The sequence below is a fragment of the Gymnoscopelus microlampas genome (assembly GCF_963454915.1).
Source record: "Gymnoscopelus microlampas genome assembly, chromosome: 18".
NCBI classification, from domain to species: domain Eukaryota; kingdom Metazoa; phylum Chordata; class Actinopteri; order Myctophiformes; family Myctophidae; genus Gymnoscopelus; species Gymnoscopelus microlampas.
In genome coordinates this window covers 20,993,029-21,010,528 of record NC_139955.1, presented here as the reverse complement: position 1 = coordinate 21,010,528, position 17,500 = coordinate 20,993,029, and the positions used below count along the sequence as shown (strand labels likewise).

General features: G+C 42.4%; 1 protein-coding gene across 1 annotated transcript in view; it reads right to left on the bottom strand.

The window, feature by feature from the left end:
- The window catches only part of mgat4b (alpha-1,3-mannosyl-glycoprotein 4-beta-N-acetylglucosaminyltransferase B), a 163,973-nt gene that overhangs the window by 25,902 nt on the left and 120,571 nt on the right, over window positions 1-17,500 (bottom strand). Inside the window, exons 7-8 of the mRNA XM_084041090.1 lie at window positions 5,626-5,701; window positions 3,073-3,187 (exon numbers count right to left, since the gene is read on the bottom strand). Coding sequence (XP_083897216.1) covers window positions 3,073-3,187; window positions 5,626-5,701 — 191 coding nt within the window. The remainder of the gene's footprint in view (window positions 1-3,072; window positions 3,188-5,625; window positions 5,702-17,500) is intronic.

Here is a 17,500-nt window from a genome sequence, read left to right as displayed (position 1 = left end):
TTGGGTGTAGAGGGAAAGGGAGGGGGTAAAGTACAGACCTGTGCGGGACCCCGGTCAGCAAAGTACATAACTTATAATTGGTTAAGATTGTCCAGTTTGAGGTTAATGACCTGAGGGGAAGCAGGCCTTTCGTGTCCAGGCCACAAGCTTTTGACATGCCCTGTCTGAGAGGCTTATAGGCTGGCAAAATTCACCTTTTTAATTACTGTAAAGACTTTACTTTACAGGCAGGCTTTTGTATACATAGGATTTGGTGTTTTCTTTTAATCTATTTTATTTTCATTGTAATTGTATTAGTGTTGTGCAAATTTGAAATAACTTTTAATGGCTTTTTAAAATTGCTGGTTTATTGTAAAAAACACTTGACTAACACTAAAACATCTCATTCTCACATGCTGGATGGCACACATACTGTGTATGGAGTGCATATGCAGAGGAATGGGGTGCATATGTACTACTGTATATGTTACAGGGAAATTGGAAAACCAGTGAAATTGAAAAAGGAGCGCTCATTTCTCCAGGATCTCGCTGTCTCTCCATTTTCAACCCCTGTCGCTTCCCCTTTTGTTATCGATTCACTTTGATTGCGACTGGTGACGTTAATCCGTCTATGTAATCAACACACCTGTTACTAGGCAATTCTGTAGAACCAACACTAGAGGGCAATGCAAGCCATACTAGAGCCCCCCCGCCCACGCACGCACACTAATTAGAGTGTCGTGGATAGTAACCCATGAAAAGATCTATTCTCCCCCTATCGGTTTACAACTCGGACGGCGTTGAGTTAACTAGCAGACCATCGGCCAGTCGGCGCGGGCACTCGCCTAAAATCGCGCCTAAAAACGAGCGTACCTTTCCAATTTTCCAACGAATGCCAATTACCCTGTAACATATACACTACAGAGGAGTGGGGTGCATATGTACTACTGTATACACTACAGAGAGAGTAGTGGGGTGCATATGTACTACTGTATACACTACAGAGAGAGTAGTGGGGTGCATATGTAGTACTGTATACACTACAGAGAGAGGAGTGGGGTGCATATGTACTACTGTATAGACTACAGAGGAGTGGGGTGCATATGTACTACTGTATATGGCATGTACTGTACAGAGGAGTGGGGTGCAGTGGTAGCACTTGGTGGAGCACTCTTTTCTGTTCTTTACTGATCAGCAGAAAGTCACAAGACACAAGCCCTCTCTTTCACCACTATGAATAGAGAATGTCAGAACAGTCAATAGCTCATGAGAAGCAAACAAAGTGGGATTGAGTTGCCGCTAGGCTGGCAACGGTCTCATGACAAAATGAGGCTAAGTTATCTGCCCCTAGCCCTATGCCGTGACCTCAGAGCAGTGATATTTTCACCAATTACCTCCAGTCAAATGACACCGTATCTCATGTCTGACTGATTCCATCCCGGCAGATATGCCCCCAGCGTTGAGTGTTTATTTCTACTAATTAGCAGGATTGACCATGACATGGAGCAGCGGATATGGTTTCTCGATGCAAAATGTGGTGTACAGAGTGTGTTCAGCACGTGTCTGGCCTTGGGAACAACAGCAAGGTTATTCGGTTCTTATTTACTCTGGGACCAGGGCCCTGTGCTAGCTGTCAACAGTCCTTCATGATGGTCTCCTGGGAATCCAATCCCCTTTTAAGCCCCTAAAACGCCCAACACACGGTCCACATTTGTGCAGAGAGATAAACATTTTAAACTGCTGCTCTTTACTTTCAAAAGACAAGACAAATGATGATGTTTTTAGTTTTGTTTGCAAGACATCAGTCGCGGCATTGTTAATTTGTTTCTTTAATTAGATCTGTCAAATCCTTCTGGGGCGGCTCTATCCATGTGCACATTTTATCGGGATCATAGTGCCATGGCAACCAAACGGAGTGCTGCTAGATCTGATTGGAGGTTTAGAGCCTAATTTATACTTCATCGTACGACAGTTTCGCTCACAGGAAAGTGTCGTAGGGTTGGGACATTGGCTGCAGCAGGGATGAAACGTATGAACTTGTGGGTTACGGGACAGATCCCTCTGACTACCAGCCAACTCTGCCTCCACCACCGTTCAAGAATTCTCACAGAAATCCCACAGCATCACTGGCTTTCAAATCAATCCAATTTCCTCCAGTTCCGACCAAGCGAGCCCTGGGTTTCCACATGCCAGGCTCTACTGATTGAATCCGGAAGATAGAAGTAATTGATTGGTCCCGACAGTATAATTAGAAACCAGCTCAAACGAAGGTTGACGCTTCAATTAATCGGGCAGATTTAATTCTCTGCGTGTGCACCCTTTAGATTTAGTTCCCGTGAGTTGGGAGCTAGGAGGAGCGAGTTTCCAGCTGAGCTGCAGATTCTATCAGAACTTTTGACTTTTTAAACTACTTAAGCAAAGTAGCTTGCTCATTATAAATGATACAACTCAACTGTCTGAAGAAAATTTAATATTTTAATACTGAGATTTGTACTTGATTTTTAGTCACTATTAAACAAAGTGACATCTAATATGGGGTCATGGAAGCGCTAATATAGTGCTGATGAGGGGAGGGATCAGGGTTCAAGATAGACCAAATGCTGAGTGAGAAACCTCTTCCTCTAATTGGGCTCACTTCAGTTTTGTCCACATGAATACACTTAAACATTATTCCAGTTTTAAAGATATAATATATACAATACAATTGTGAAATAATACTCTGTAATGAATGGAATTTTCACTACAATAAAATGTATGGGTATTATTTGTATTTGTATTTGTATTTGTATACCAGTATTTGTATGAAAATAATCCATACTTAAATTGCATTGGTTGCTGTTGTTGGCATTACACGCACATCTGACATTAATTAGTGTTCTATACTAAAAGAAAAATCCCACAGCGATGTGGTTCTTTAGCTCAGCAAGTAAGGCTAACACTACTACCATGGCTAGTTGTTAGGAAGCTTACAGCTGTAGCTATTTAATTCACACAGCAGTACGCTATGTTAACACTTTGAACCCATTTTGGTGTCATTTTGTTTAGCTCATATGCTGGCATGCTTTGGTAACTCTTGCGGTTTATGTGTCTCACCGATGAAGCCCAGCTGTGAGAACTCCAGAATCATCCACTCCTCTGACGGCTGCTGCAGGGCAAAGTTCTTCATGGTGGTGAAGTAGTTTGGACGCGCCACGATATCGTCCTCCAGCTGAGAAAGACAGAGGGTTGGGGGGTGGGGGAGACACACGAGCGAGATGGAGGGTTAGACTTTGTCTCAGCTTTATTTCTTCCCTCTAATAGCGGGCAAATTTAATGTGACAATGCCATCATTAAGTTTCATTAAATACTAATAGGTGTAATTTGCAACAATGGGTTTTTGTGATTGCAAACATATGGCTCAAACTGCTCAATAATTGAAAACTCCTGAAGGGTCGTAAACATAAGTCAGAATAAAATACTAGCCACAATGAAAACGTAATGGCCATTTGTATTAGTCCGCCTGTAGACTACACAATGTAGCGGATAGCGTAATTATGAGACATTCATAAAAAATAACGGACAAATTCTCATTAGTTACCACGCGGCGGAGGAATCTCAGTCAAACGTGACCTTTCGAGGCTGAGATAGAGGAAACCGTCTGAATCACAGGCCATTGTGCTGAAGATAACCATGAGGAAATGTGACACCTACTCTCGGCTTCTTTGTGTTTTGTGTGCGTGTGCGCGCGCGTGTCTTTGTGTGTATGTGTATGCCACTAAACTGATGAGGTGAATAGGGAGAGAATAAACTGTGGCATAATGCTTGTTCTTTCAGTGGCGAATCTCCAACACTGGGCCCACGCAAGCCTGTCACTTCCCATCTCCCCATGCCTTCCTAAGCGGCCCGCTTGCCTGCTGTGGTGTGCTGAGGAGTGGAGATGGGCCTGGATGTGTGTTCAGGAAGCCGCATAGTGGGCAAGGAACTGATATACTGGACAATGACAGATGGCAATTACCCTATCACCATCCGCTTTAGTAGAAAAGGCAACCTTTCACAATCCCAAGTCTGCCTCGTAACATTAAATTTTTTTTCCGGTTCAGACACACAGGCGTCGCCGGTCGAGGCGTGACTGGAGGACGCGGGATGGAAGTTAGGTTTCAGTTCGCCTACTGCGCATGAGAGAGAGAGAGAGAGAGAGAGAGAGACATCTAGACATCCTCTTTAAGAATGCAGAAGTTTATTTTGGCACCAAATGCCTGTTCAAAAAACTACAGTCAATCTGTTTGTGTGGCCGGGCATCATTTCAACCCCATTCCAAGGCAGGTGTGGACCCCAATCCCTCTGAGCTTTGAAGACACCCCTGGGGTCAAACAGAAACCACGCTGGCATTGAAGTGTTTGGGGCACACATGCATCTACTCAGTTCTAATCATGGATGGAAACCAAGCACACTCTCTTTCCAAAGTCAATGCTATGGCCGACAGCTGCTGCTGGAGATGTGTCAACACCACATATTCACACAAGATGAGCAGGAGGCCAGCAGGAGAAAGGCAGAAAACAAATGAAAAGCCAATGGTAATGTTTCCCTACTACTACACAACCTGGATCCCAGATGACAGAGTTAACATCTCCTTCAACTTCTGTCTCTGCAGAATCAACGTGAGAGTAATTACCCTATGCTCAGGGGAGCACAAAAAAAACCCTTGCTTAAAGTTCAGAGTGAGTGCAGTGCCAAAACACGCAACACGGAATGGTGTTCCTGTCAAAACTCTGTCTATTGGCCACCCTGGCAGCCAGACACAATGTCAGGGTTATAGCTCATATCAACATAAATATATACCACTGTTCCTTCCTCCAAAAGTTCAGCTATTTGAAGCCTCTTCCCTGCAGGCCGTTCACAGCAGCCATGCTTAGATACATATTACAAAACAATATTTCTTCAGAAGTTTGAACATTGTTCACACAGAACGAGGCAAGCAAAGGGCAGCAGCAGAGCCGCCAGCCCACTTTCCATTGGCTGAACTGGGAGGCGAGAGAAAGGAAACTATTGAATATTATATTCCAACATCTATTGTTGGACCGTTTTTATCAAGAAAAAAGCTCTTTCGCAGAGGGATGTTAAAAGGGCAACATCAATTATCCTGAATGAATAAAAGAGAGGCACACTGACAGACTCCCTTTATGCTAGCTTTTAATGCACCAACGACACATTTTGAACCACAAGGTTCTTCATCAGATCAGTATGCATGTCTGGTTAAGAACTGACTATTCGACAATATAGTACCTAACCTTAGATGAGGTACTGTATAGAGAGGGATGTATGTATAAGGATCCCTGTGTCTACCAAATCCATGACTCCTCATTTTAAACTCTTCCCACAAAGCAACTGTTTCAATTGCATAAATTAACATTTATTTTATTCATCTATTGAAGAAACAAAAAAAAAAGATAAAAGGTTTAAGGAGAGAAAGAGACAGGCCATGACATGGCCAAGGTACAGGTCAGATTCAGCATCTTAAGCTTAATCTATACTTCTGTCCCTTGTCAATTTGCAGTGAAGTAACTTTATTGCACAATAATGTATATGGGGCTTCAGTCTAATATACTACATAGTCAATATTTGTTGTAAATTGGGCTTCAGTCCAGAGAGCTGAGTTGGGTTCAATACCTGTACATAGTAGGTCCCTTTGGCTTGGGCGTACATCATTAGGAAACAGTAGTCCAGGTTCTGTTTGGTCCGCCATCTGGAGGGAGAGACGCGGATGAAGAACAGGCATTAATGATTTGACATTTAATTCACGCGCACGCACACGCACACCCACACCCACACCCACACCCACACCCACACACACACACACACACACACACACACACCCCAACAACCCACCCTGCCTTCTTCCTGGCATCCACAGCTTTTTCCACCTACTGTACCTACAATCTCACATGGTTCCATCTTGTGCCATTTTTCCATAAGCTGACACTATGAGCTGGACAGAGACAGAAGCCAGGTACCGCAAAACACACTCTGAGCTGGACTGTGGCAGAAGCCAGGTACCTTGACGCAGATGAACACATGTTCTGGATAGAGGCAGCGAGCAGCCACGGTACAGTACCTCAAAACAGCTCAAATTGTGTTCTGGACCCAGGCAGAAACCACAGTACCTGTTGAATTCTGGATCGAAGCAGCAGCCAGGTACCTCAACACAGCTCAGTACGTGTTCTGGACCGAGGCAGCAACCAGGCATCTCAACATATCTCAACACGTGTTCTGGACAATGACAGCAACCAGCAAAGCAGCTCAACACATGGTCTGGACCTAGGCAGAAACCGCAGTACCTGTCAAATTCAGGACCGAGGCAGAAGCCAGGTACCGCAAAGCATCTAAACACATGTTGTGGACCGAGGCAACAGCCAGGTACCTGAACACAGCTCAACACGTGTTCTGAATCAACAATCATTCCAGAGAGTGTGGGTCACCCCACCGTAATGAAGGTCTATACTACAAACAGTCCCTGTGCATGCATCACACCGTGTATGGTTTGTATGTGCGCGTGCATTATGCGTTTGAGAGTGTGTGTGTGTGTGTGTGTGTGTGTGTGTGTGTGTGTGTGTGTGTGTGTGTGTGTGTGTGTGTGTGTGTGTGTGTGTGTGTGTGTGTGTGTGTGTGTGTGTGTGTGTGTGTGTGTGTGTGTGTGTGTGTGTGTGTGTGTGTCTGTGTGTGTGTGTGTGTGTGTGTGTGTGTGTGTGTGTGTGTGTGTGTGTGTGTGTGTGTGTGTGTGCCCGCACATTTTAAGCCCCTTGCTTAAGAGCCCTTTATGTCTCTGGAGGGAGAGAACTCAGACCAGCTGGTGTTGGATCAGTTGAGGTTCTGGTTCCAATCAGACGGAGAACTGTCTTTGTCATCGGATATCGATGAGATTTTCTCAAACAACACAAGCAGCCTACATCCAGTTACTGTGTGGAAGCCAGCAACAGACTGCAGCATACAGTGTAGGAAATGAGGAATCCACAGTGTAAAAACAAAGCTCCTGGAAAATACGCAGGGCAAATAAGTAGTAGAATTAATTGTAGAGTCACAGTGTATCATTCTCAAATGAAGTGACCTTTAAAACAAGGGTTTTTCATGAGACCATCTCATGAATGTGGTAACAAAAAAGAAAAAAATCCCTACATTACATACTCAAACCATGTGGGCATTGGGCAAAAACAAAGGCCCCTGTAAAGATATTCATTTTCCTCCCTGGCTGCTACAGTATGTTGTCATCCAACATAAGAAGGTCTACAGTATAGACTTACGTACCCAGGAAAAATGTCTCCTCTTTCTTACTTTCACACCAACACACATTTAGGACATCTACAGCACAATTACTACAGAAAGTCATTCACAGTTTAATCTGTACAAAATAATTCCTTCATATACAGAGAGCTATTGCCGCCAGATATAGAGCGATTCATTGAGCCCTGGGAATAAAACATGTGTGCAATACGCACATGAACACAGAGCGTTCCTGTTTTTCCAGACCCAGCAGTGCTTAGAGAGGATCAGTGACTTGAGCGCAGATTCTAAACATAAAATGAGATGACAGCACTGGGAAACAAAGCCCTGATTACTGCAGCCACATGGGAACGGCAATGAGACGCGTGTGCCTCCAACACAACTCCTCTGGTTTTCGTCATGCAGTAAACACGACGACCCTCGGGCTGGAGCTAAAATATTTGTGTGCCCGTTCACGTCTGCTACTGAAACAATAGTGTGCTAATTCCTCAGTGCGTGGAATGCAACTAGGTGATTACAACAACATTTCTAATTTCAGACGTTTACCTCACACACCCACAACATGCAGACCGGAAGCAAACTACAGTTTAACCAACATAATCCCCAAATACCACAAAACAATTAGGGGATGAATGAATTGAAAGCACTGAATTTCTGTCTACATATTGGGTTAACCAAACATGGTGAGCCGCTGTACAGCAAACGCAAACATGAGGTTCAATATTTGCTCTGGGCTTAATAGGTACATCACCCTAGCAAAGTGAGGCTGCCCCAGGCTGATAGCTTTCTCATCTGGAAACAGGAAAACATAAAAGTAAGCATGTTCTATTGACCCTGCAAGGATTCTGCTGGTACAATGTAGCAGGAGCAGGAGAAGAACATGTGATGGACAAAAGTGGGTGATAATAATAGTCCTGGGGCCATGTCTGTGTGAGGTCACATCAACAAAAGAGACATTCTAACTTCATCTCACCACGGGTACATTAATCTGTGCTTAAAGGGGATTTTACGACGCGGCATCACTATGCTTTTATACAACCGCAGGGTATGAAAAACAATTCCACTACAAAACAGAGAGGCAGTTTTCCAGACAGAACGAGGCTTTTATAGGAAAGTGCTCAGAGTTTACACAGAACAATCCTTGTCTTCGCCTTGATCACCACTCACAACATATTTTCCAGCAGCAGACGGTTTAGAGGAATGGGATTTTGTGCGTCAGAGAGGCCAGAGGTACTGCAGCAGCAGTGCTTAGCTGACAGCACGAGGTGCTATCTAATACGAAACGGATACCCAGAGAAGACTTTAAAACCTCAATATATGCAAGCTGCCATGGGTGCCTTAAGGTGTATTCAGGCTAGATTTTATTTAAGGCATTTAGCAGACACTCTTTTCCAGAGTGGCTTACTAAGTGTAAGGTCAGAGTATGTAGCCAAGGAAGTGGAGTAGTAAGAGCATAAGTTTAATGTCGCAGTCAGGCAGAAACCTTTATTATGTGTAGTGTAGCACAAAAGTAGAAAAAATCCCTGATCTACAAGCTCAGAACGTATCACACTGCGATGCGTTGTGAGCTTATAGATCCACTATTTCCGCAATTTTGAACATTTCTGAACCAGAAAACATTTTCACCTATAAAGACATACACAAACACAATCTGTGTTGGGCAGAGAGGAAAGAAAGAGTGTTTGTTTGATTTGTGTGTTCATGGGTTGTCGTTTTAGTTTTTTACTTTGTGTATTTTGTATTGTATTCAAAATTATTATTTTCCAATACTTAACCAACAAAAGGAGCTTGTGACTAACTAATAATTCCAGCATGGGGTTTTCAGTTGCTGTGGGCAGGAATGGCCGGTCAAAGAAATAATAATATGTGTGTCCCGCATGTCCCGCAATAACCCAGATGGAGCGGACCTGAAGAAACCTGCAGCAGTGTGAGTGGAGCACTGATGCAGCATGGAGGAGCACAGAATGGAGTCAACAAACAAGGTTGAAAAGAAGATCAAAGCGGGCAAATACAATACAAAAGCAAAGCAAGGAGGCAGGTCATTTCTCAATTGTTGCTGAACTGGAGGAGGAGAACGTAATTTTGAAACGTTGTTACTGAGAGGTATATTGATCTATTCATGAATAAAATACTGCCAAGCACAGTGTTGCTGTCCATGGTGCTGTAATGGCCGTCTCGCTGTCTCAATCTGTGTCTCAAGTTCTGGATTGCAGCTTTAAGTTCTACAAAGTAACTAGGATAGCAGGTAAACATCAAACTTAGTCTAAATACATAGTTGGTATGTGTGGATATAGGGAAAAAACAGCATACTGTACATCTGTAAATAACATAGTACGATAGTGGGTGAGGTAGAGTCTGAAGAGGTGAGTTTTCAGACTGCGGCAGAAAGTGGGAAGTGAGTTTGCAGTCCTGACACACACTCAAATGAACGTGCCAAACTTTAATCAAAAATACTAGACAAGACCCACACACACACACACTCAAATGAACGCGGCAAAGTTTAATGAGAAATAGTAGACAAGACCTTTTCAGACAAGCCATAAACCCATATCACCATGTTAAGGTTACGCGTAACCAATAAAAGTGTAGCGTCCACTTACGACTGCACACCAGGCCATCGGAGTGTAGATTTAGCTATTCCCTTGTCTTGTAGAAAACAGGTGTTGAATTTAGCATGGTGGTTAAGTTTTATGAGTTCACCCTGGGGTATGCACGGGGATGAGTGGTTAGTATGCAGGGTCATGGTCCCAGTGCTCATTCAAGTGTACTTCATCTCTGGCTGAAAGGGAACATTAGACTGTCGCCATGGTAATAGAAGCTTTCTGGGTACCCTCCTGCAAAAACAGGGCATGTACTCCAACAGTGTGTGTGTGCGTGTGCGTGTGCGTGCGTGTGTGTGTGGTGAATACATACTGTATGAACAGATGGAGAAACACACACTTAATGGGAACTTGTAGATCTGCTATTCTTGTGTTCATGAAGCTTTTCTAAAAAAAAAAAAAAATCATCCATCCAACCATTCTGCCCTGTTCACTTTGTTCAATTTGTTTTAAAAGATGTCAATGCAGGCAAATATTGGGAGTTGACCTATGATTCACAAGTTAAGTAAAAGTGATGTGGTGTAGCGCCACCATGAGTAGGGCTTTAGGGGTGAAACTATTAATAGAATAATTGATTAATAAATCGATTGAAAACTAACCAAATAATAATATGTTTTATAATTGAATAAATGGCTTGGAATCATGTAAATATTTTGAACACGGTATTTATAAATTCACCAAAATACCTGTCTGTTCCATTTTATAATGTGATACACTATGTTTTTGATTACTGAGTAAACATATTAAGCAATAAATGTTTGGGGGGGAACAGCAGTATTACAAAACTTTCATCAGGACAAAATCAGCTTAATTTCTCCTGTTGTCCACATATGTATTAACTTTGTACATTTTGGGGGAGGTATAGTAAAGTGTATACACAAGAACACGGGAGACTTAGGAGGAAATCAAATAAAAAACAACGAGGTTTGTGAAAATGAAACAACATTACAGGTTCATTAATTCCATGAGCTGTATATGCTATTTTTAGCGGTGCCAACCGCTCTACACTTGACTTTGTCCGTATGTCCGTCCGTATGAGCCCGGGATGAGCACGGCAACGAAGCAACACATACAAGCACACGCACACGCACACACACACACACACACACACAGACTTGGAGATTGCCTATGCCATCTCTCCTCTCATTGGCCACACGTGCCACTGCTTATCAAAGAGGGGTCCAGGGACCCCCAGCGTATGTTATGTCCGTCCGCCCGTTTAAGCACGGGATGAGCACAGGATTTTAAACAGCTATAACTCCAGTTTGCAGCATGCCACCATGTCCAAATATGGTATGTGGACTTAGACCACCAATAGGGACGAGCATGAATTGCTGAAGTTATCAAAGAGGGGTCCAGGGACCCCCAGCGTATGTTATGTCCGTCCGCCCGTTTAAGCACGGGATTTTAAACAGCTATAACTCCAGTTTGCAGTATGCCACCAACTCCAAATTTGGTATGTCGACTTAGACCACCAATAGGGACGAGCATGAATTGCTGAAGCCCCGCCCCCTCTGTCTTCCCATTGGCTGGCCTTTAAACAGCCATAACTCAAGTTCGCAGCATGCTAGGGAGTACAAATTTTGTACATGGACTAAAACCACCAATAGGGACGAACTGTAATTACTTAAGCCCCGCCCCCTCTGTCTGCCCATTGGCTGGGCTTTAAACAGCCATCATTCCAGTTTGCAGCATGCTACCAAGTAAAAATTTGGTAAGTGGACTCAGACGACCAATAGGGACGAACTGAAATGAGTTAAGCCCCGCCCCAAAGGCACCGCTTCCTTCACACAGGGTGTGATTTTTTTGGTGTACTTTCACCAGGGCACAACTAATATAAGCATAAATCAGGCTTTACTTAGTTCACCCACTTTTCCATAACATGTCATTTACTATATCTATCCTGTATTGTGGGGGGGGGGGGGGGGTTCAGGAAGTAACCAATGTCTTGTGAGCTCTTTATATCAAAATACCAACTAAATGCCCTTTTCTTAAAAATTGCAAGTGCAGATCAATGGTTCGTCTCTGTTGGGTGGAAACCTTGTTTGTCCACAACTGTTACTTTTCACTTTCACTTACAGAAATGTCAAAAATGTCAGAAATATGGAGATACAAGGTTTCTGACACTCCCAAAACATATGCCAGTGATTAGTTTCCCGGGAACCACACTGTTTCCAACATTTAGCATCGCTGTGTTTTCTTCTTTGATGTAATAAAGAAACAAAAAAAACACCCAAACTCCCGTCAGAAATGAGAGTTAGTGCATTTCCACTGGAATTGATATACATATCAAGCCAATCCTTATTTGATATAGTGTGGTGTAGTGTGTGTTTTTTTTCAATGGCCTTTATAAATCTAGTAACAGCACCCTTATTCATTTTGATAGATTCCAATAAATATTCTCTCTCTAGGAGATCATGCATTCGTCCCTGTCTGTACGAGTCTTGAGTTCCTGTCTGTCTGTCTGTCTGTCTGTCTGGTTTATAGCAGAGTAGAGAGTGGAGTCAACTCCATTCACTCAACAACGCAATTTGCGTATCACAGAGGCTCTTTTCAGCTCCTGGATGTTAGCATCAAACACTAGCAGCGCAATGGAGCTGCAGCACAACATCGTTCGTGGTGCACTTTTAAAAGGTAAGACGCTTAAAGAATCAGATTTCATATTATCAGCACATCTGAATCAAGTTGTGTAGCCTACTGACGTCTAGTTGCTGGACCTGCCATAAGGGTAAAGTATTATTTTATTTGTTTAAATGGAACATGTTCAATTTCAGTTAGCTATCTGTGTTTAAAATGGGGAGGTATATGACTGCATCCTGCATGTTATAGCAGGTGATTTAATTTCATGGAATATTAAATTTGGTCTTTTTTAAAGAAAAAAAATCTTAGGGGGGCCCACAGGAATCTTTTTCCCCAGGGCCCAGAATTTGGTGCTACGCCCCTGACTGTAACTACTGTAACCATTAATGGTTTGCTCATCATTTGTTTGCACATCAGTTATTATTATAGACAAAGTCAGGTCATTTGTCTTTATTATGAGCCTGGTTGATATACAATTTACCATCTAGATGTAGCCTAACTGCTACTATAAGAATATAGGGAGATCATAGCAGAGAATGGTTAATTTACTGTTATTCGGTGCATATAAACTCTTTGGGGAACAGATCGGCCTAGAGCATTTGATAAAACTGCTGCTGGTGATGTAACATTTACAGCATCAGAGTGAATATAAGAAACTGTAACTAAATTATGCACTGTTCTAAACATAAATAGCATTTTAGTTTCACCGAGGTTATAGGTCATTAGCGCAACACCAGCACAACACTGATAACCACACGTTCAAGTCATACTCGGACATAATAGTACAGAATATTGCTCTAATTACATTTATGTAAGTAGAAGGCTGTTATGATATCACTTAAAAACAGAAATATTACTATAATTATTAAGAGTTCATACAAGCAGTATAATTATACCTGGTGGGAATAGCATCTACTCTCAGCCTAGTCTTGCTCTTTTTAGTCTTGACAAACTGCTCTTCCTCAAAATGTGCCTTACTTACGTTTATTTCCCACACACAAAAACCCACTGTAAATAGTGTACTGTACAGTACTGTAAATACCCTCATAGTGGTTGAATGCACAGTATTGTGGAAAACTATATTTACTAGATAAGTATATATGTATACACTTGTTACATATCTAAAAGACAACTTTATACAAATGCATATCAATCACATCAGTAACTGATACCACTTGTCATAATTATATTGTTCAATATCAGCACCAAAAGCAGTGTCACAACGTATTAAGTTCTAGAACTTAAGTTGGAGAACAATAATCACACCTGCATGTCCCATAGCAATTTCCCAACCAAGTATATTCCCCCCTCTCAAACACACACCTTACCCACAGGGGGATTCAATGGAGCCTGAAGATTCCCTGCAATGGAGCCAGCAACCTCACCCTGGCCTGCGCCCCGAGTCTCAACTGCCGTTCTTCCCTGTTCCTTATTTTTAATAAAACCAAACATTAAGCTTCCCAACGGTATAACCATTTTCAACAAGTGCATGTTAGACGTTAAGTTTGACCAAAACTTTGAACCCCTATGCTACCTAGTACCTGTACAGGTAATCAGTGACTGGAATACGTATGTGAATATGTGAACAAACTCATTTGAACAACATTAGAGGTGCACTCTGTGAATTTTATGTCCTACACGAGATTGTAACCCGTGTCTCCCGCGCAAGTGCTGACATTTTTTACTATTGAGCTAAGAGAGTGCACCTTCTTACTTCAGGGGAGAAATTGAATTTTGACTTCCATACAGTACCACTTGTAAACCAGCATTGGTTATACCCTACCACAGGACATAAAATATATATAAAGTTGTATTAGTTACCATACAGATTGATCAAAATACCATTTTATTCATTTGAAATAAAGTTACTTAGCGGTTAAGGTTTGCAATGGGGGTTTGTAGTACTAAAAAAAGCTTAAATGATAACCCAAAACAAATAAAAAAATGTCCTCTTTCATCTGCACGGCTTCTCTTGTCAAACTGCATGGCTCTTTTCCCTCTCTCTTCCTCCTTGCCGTTTTGATGTGGTTTGCCTGTTTACCTGTTGGGTCCCCGTCCTCATGCATTATGAAGCACAGAGTCCTGCAACCAGCAACAAGACCAGACCTTTATCCCTCACTGAGCGGCACTCTCATCCCCTGACAGCTTGAGGAGGTTTGAGGAGGTTTTTAGAAAAGCCTGAACAAAAGAGAGACGACATGCCAAGCCCGAGTGGACGACATGACTGGGATGCAAATATTGGAGGAAGAGAGAAAGTTTTAAGCCAGTTCAGACTTCAAGTTTCTTTATAAGAGTTAGACATAAAGAAACAAACACACACACAAATATTGGATAGGGATTAGAATCCCCTCTGATTTTCAAAGCTTCCTTCTGCAGCCTGATTTATGAAATATTAGCATATTTTCCAAAATTCTTGAATTGAATACAGACAACTCTGTTATTATTGTTTCAATATAGAGGCCAATGGGAACCTGCTGGTCTGTTCTCCTCTCTTTAACCTTTTTTGATTATTTAAAATATATATTATGCTGATATGAATGTGGTTGAGGTAAGCAAAGATTATGAAAACAGTACACAAACTATTGTTTTTGCGAGGAACAAGCCATTTTGTGCTTGTGACAATTGGCCACTCTAGTGTTTCCATGGAAACTACCAAGTTGAAAACATGGCAGAATGGGCAATACAGAGCCACCCCACAAGTTGATAGAAGCCAAATGTTTTCGCTGTTATAATTCAGGTTCGGTGCTTAGGTTATATAAAATGTAAGTCAATAGAAAATTATTTATCCAATTTCTGCAGTAGCAAGGGGCAGAGAGGGGTTTGACTAGTGCAACATTTAACCGTCTCCCTCTGCATAGGAGTATGGGCCCCAACCATACGACAACCACACTGCAGCTAAAACACCATCCAGCCAGCCATCATTTAGTTTAAAGGGGGCACGCCTAAATCTAACACACCCATTATTAATTTGATTAGCTTCAGGTGCATTCCTTACATCATTGTACTAAGTTCAGCACCTGCCATGTTTTAAACCTTTTGTACTGTAGTTTGTAACCTGTACAGGAAAACAAACTACAAAATCGGAATAGAGTTTCATTCCCCTTTAACAGAACCCCCCACCTCCCTCCAAACAACCCCACGTCTGCTGGCTGATCAATAAAGAGCGACGTCTCATTCTCCCGTTGTCCATACTGAGGAGCCACGCTGACAAATGACAGAGGCAGGAGGAGGGGCAGCAGGGGGTGGAGTGCGCAGGGTGACGAGGACATGGCTCGCAGGGCTGAATCGATCAAAGGCGGCTGTGATTTAGAGAAGCCCAAACCTGCTGGCTTTAATCTTTACAGCGGAAGTACGTGTGTATGTGATTTGTGTGAAATGAGTGGCCCCGACTGAGACACTGTGTTTCTGTGTGTGTGTGTGTGTGTGTGTGTGTGTGTGTGTGTGTGTGCGCGCGCGCGCGCGCACACGCGTGCGTGTGTGTGTGCGTGTATGAGATCACTAGACTTCTACCACTGTCACAAAGGTTCAAGGTGTAATGACAGCATTTCACTTCAAAAGGAGATTGTACAGTTCACTACCTTTTCTATGTTTCTTTCGTGGGGACAGACAGCAGAGATCGACAGCACAGACCTCGACACAGAGGGAGCACTCTTGCAGGATTTGAAGCTATATGCCAGCAGGAGCATGCTTGATTCCGGATGCAATTATCTGAACCACTGCATCATCCACGGACACAGATCAGTGCCATTCTACCACAGACAAAAGGTTTGGCGCCCAGTGACACACGTCTATTGACAAAATGAACACAGGGACGGTATTGAACACTGAGCCGGGAGGCAGGGAGAGACAAGGAGCTTCTCCACCTGACCCTCATTATCACCCTCTGCTAATATATTCACTCTTGTTTGTCAGGGGCTGGGGAGCGGAAGCTCAAGGCAGGAATTCTGAAAAGAGTAAACAGATTGATATGCTAAGTGCAGGATTCATATCAAACAGCACTGGAGGAGCACAGACGTGGATAGAGGAGAGGTTATTTTTATTGCCCATGTAGTTTCAAGGACAATAAAACAGAGTTGGTTACTAATTTATTCAAAATGTATTCTTCAAGTGTTTTTAACAGAACAATGTCAATAGTTACTTTACAGGGCCACAGAGGACATCAATCCGACAAATAAAGTCAGACCATCTGCCCTTCCACTCCACACTCCACCGCAATCAGTTCAGTTGCAGCTCAGTAATTTTCTGAATGAATGCTATATAGTGGGTACTAGTGATTTGTAAGTGTGACTCCAGCTCTCATACTACATTCTGTGTTGCTCCCTGTTCTTCCTACATCTTGTGTGTGCCTGTTCACTCTTGTAAAACACAATCTCATTGTTGCACATAGGCTACACAGTAACATCCTGTAATTTGACCACTTATAAGCCCTATATTGTACTAAGGCTATTCCAAAATAGATCTGCAAGCTACAACACATCACAATGCTTTGTGAGCTTGTAGGTCTGCTAGTTTCAGTATTTTGCTGTAGGGGTCCATACTGTACTTACTTTCCAAACATTTTCCAAAATAGTGAAAATAGTCTACTTGTAGCAGAACACTGTTGTTTGAACTATAACATACTTGCTTAAGTGGTTAATCAATTTGTTAAATATAAAATATATATATATAAACATATATTAATGAAGAAATGAATCGATAGAATAATTGCTGAGAAAATAATCGATAGTTGCAACTCTATTTTGCTGTGTAGTAAGTCCCAATGTGAAATACAGTAAATAATGTTCTTCTAGTACAAATGTTGCCTGTGTGACAGCAATTGATTTGTCTCCTGGACCAGTTGATATTGATTTGTCTGTCTTGCTACAGAAGTAGTTTGTCCGTCTGTCTGACTGTCAACATTCCTGCCTGGCAGTCTATCTGTTTCTGTCACTCCATTCCATTTATTTGCCTGTACGTCCGTCTGCTAATTTCTCATCCTCTGTGTAAATATGAGACATGAATTTGTCTGGTTGGTTGATATGCCATTGATTTCTTTGCCTCCGGTTGTTCTGGGAGCCATTAGCACATTAGTTTGATGAGTGCATCTT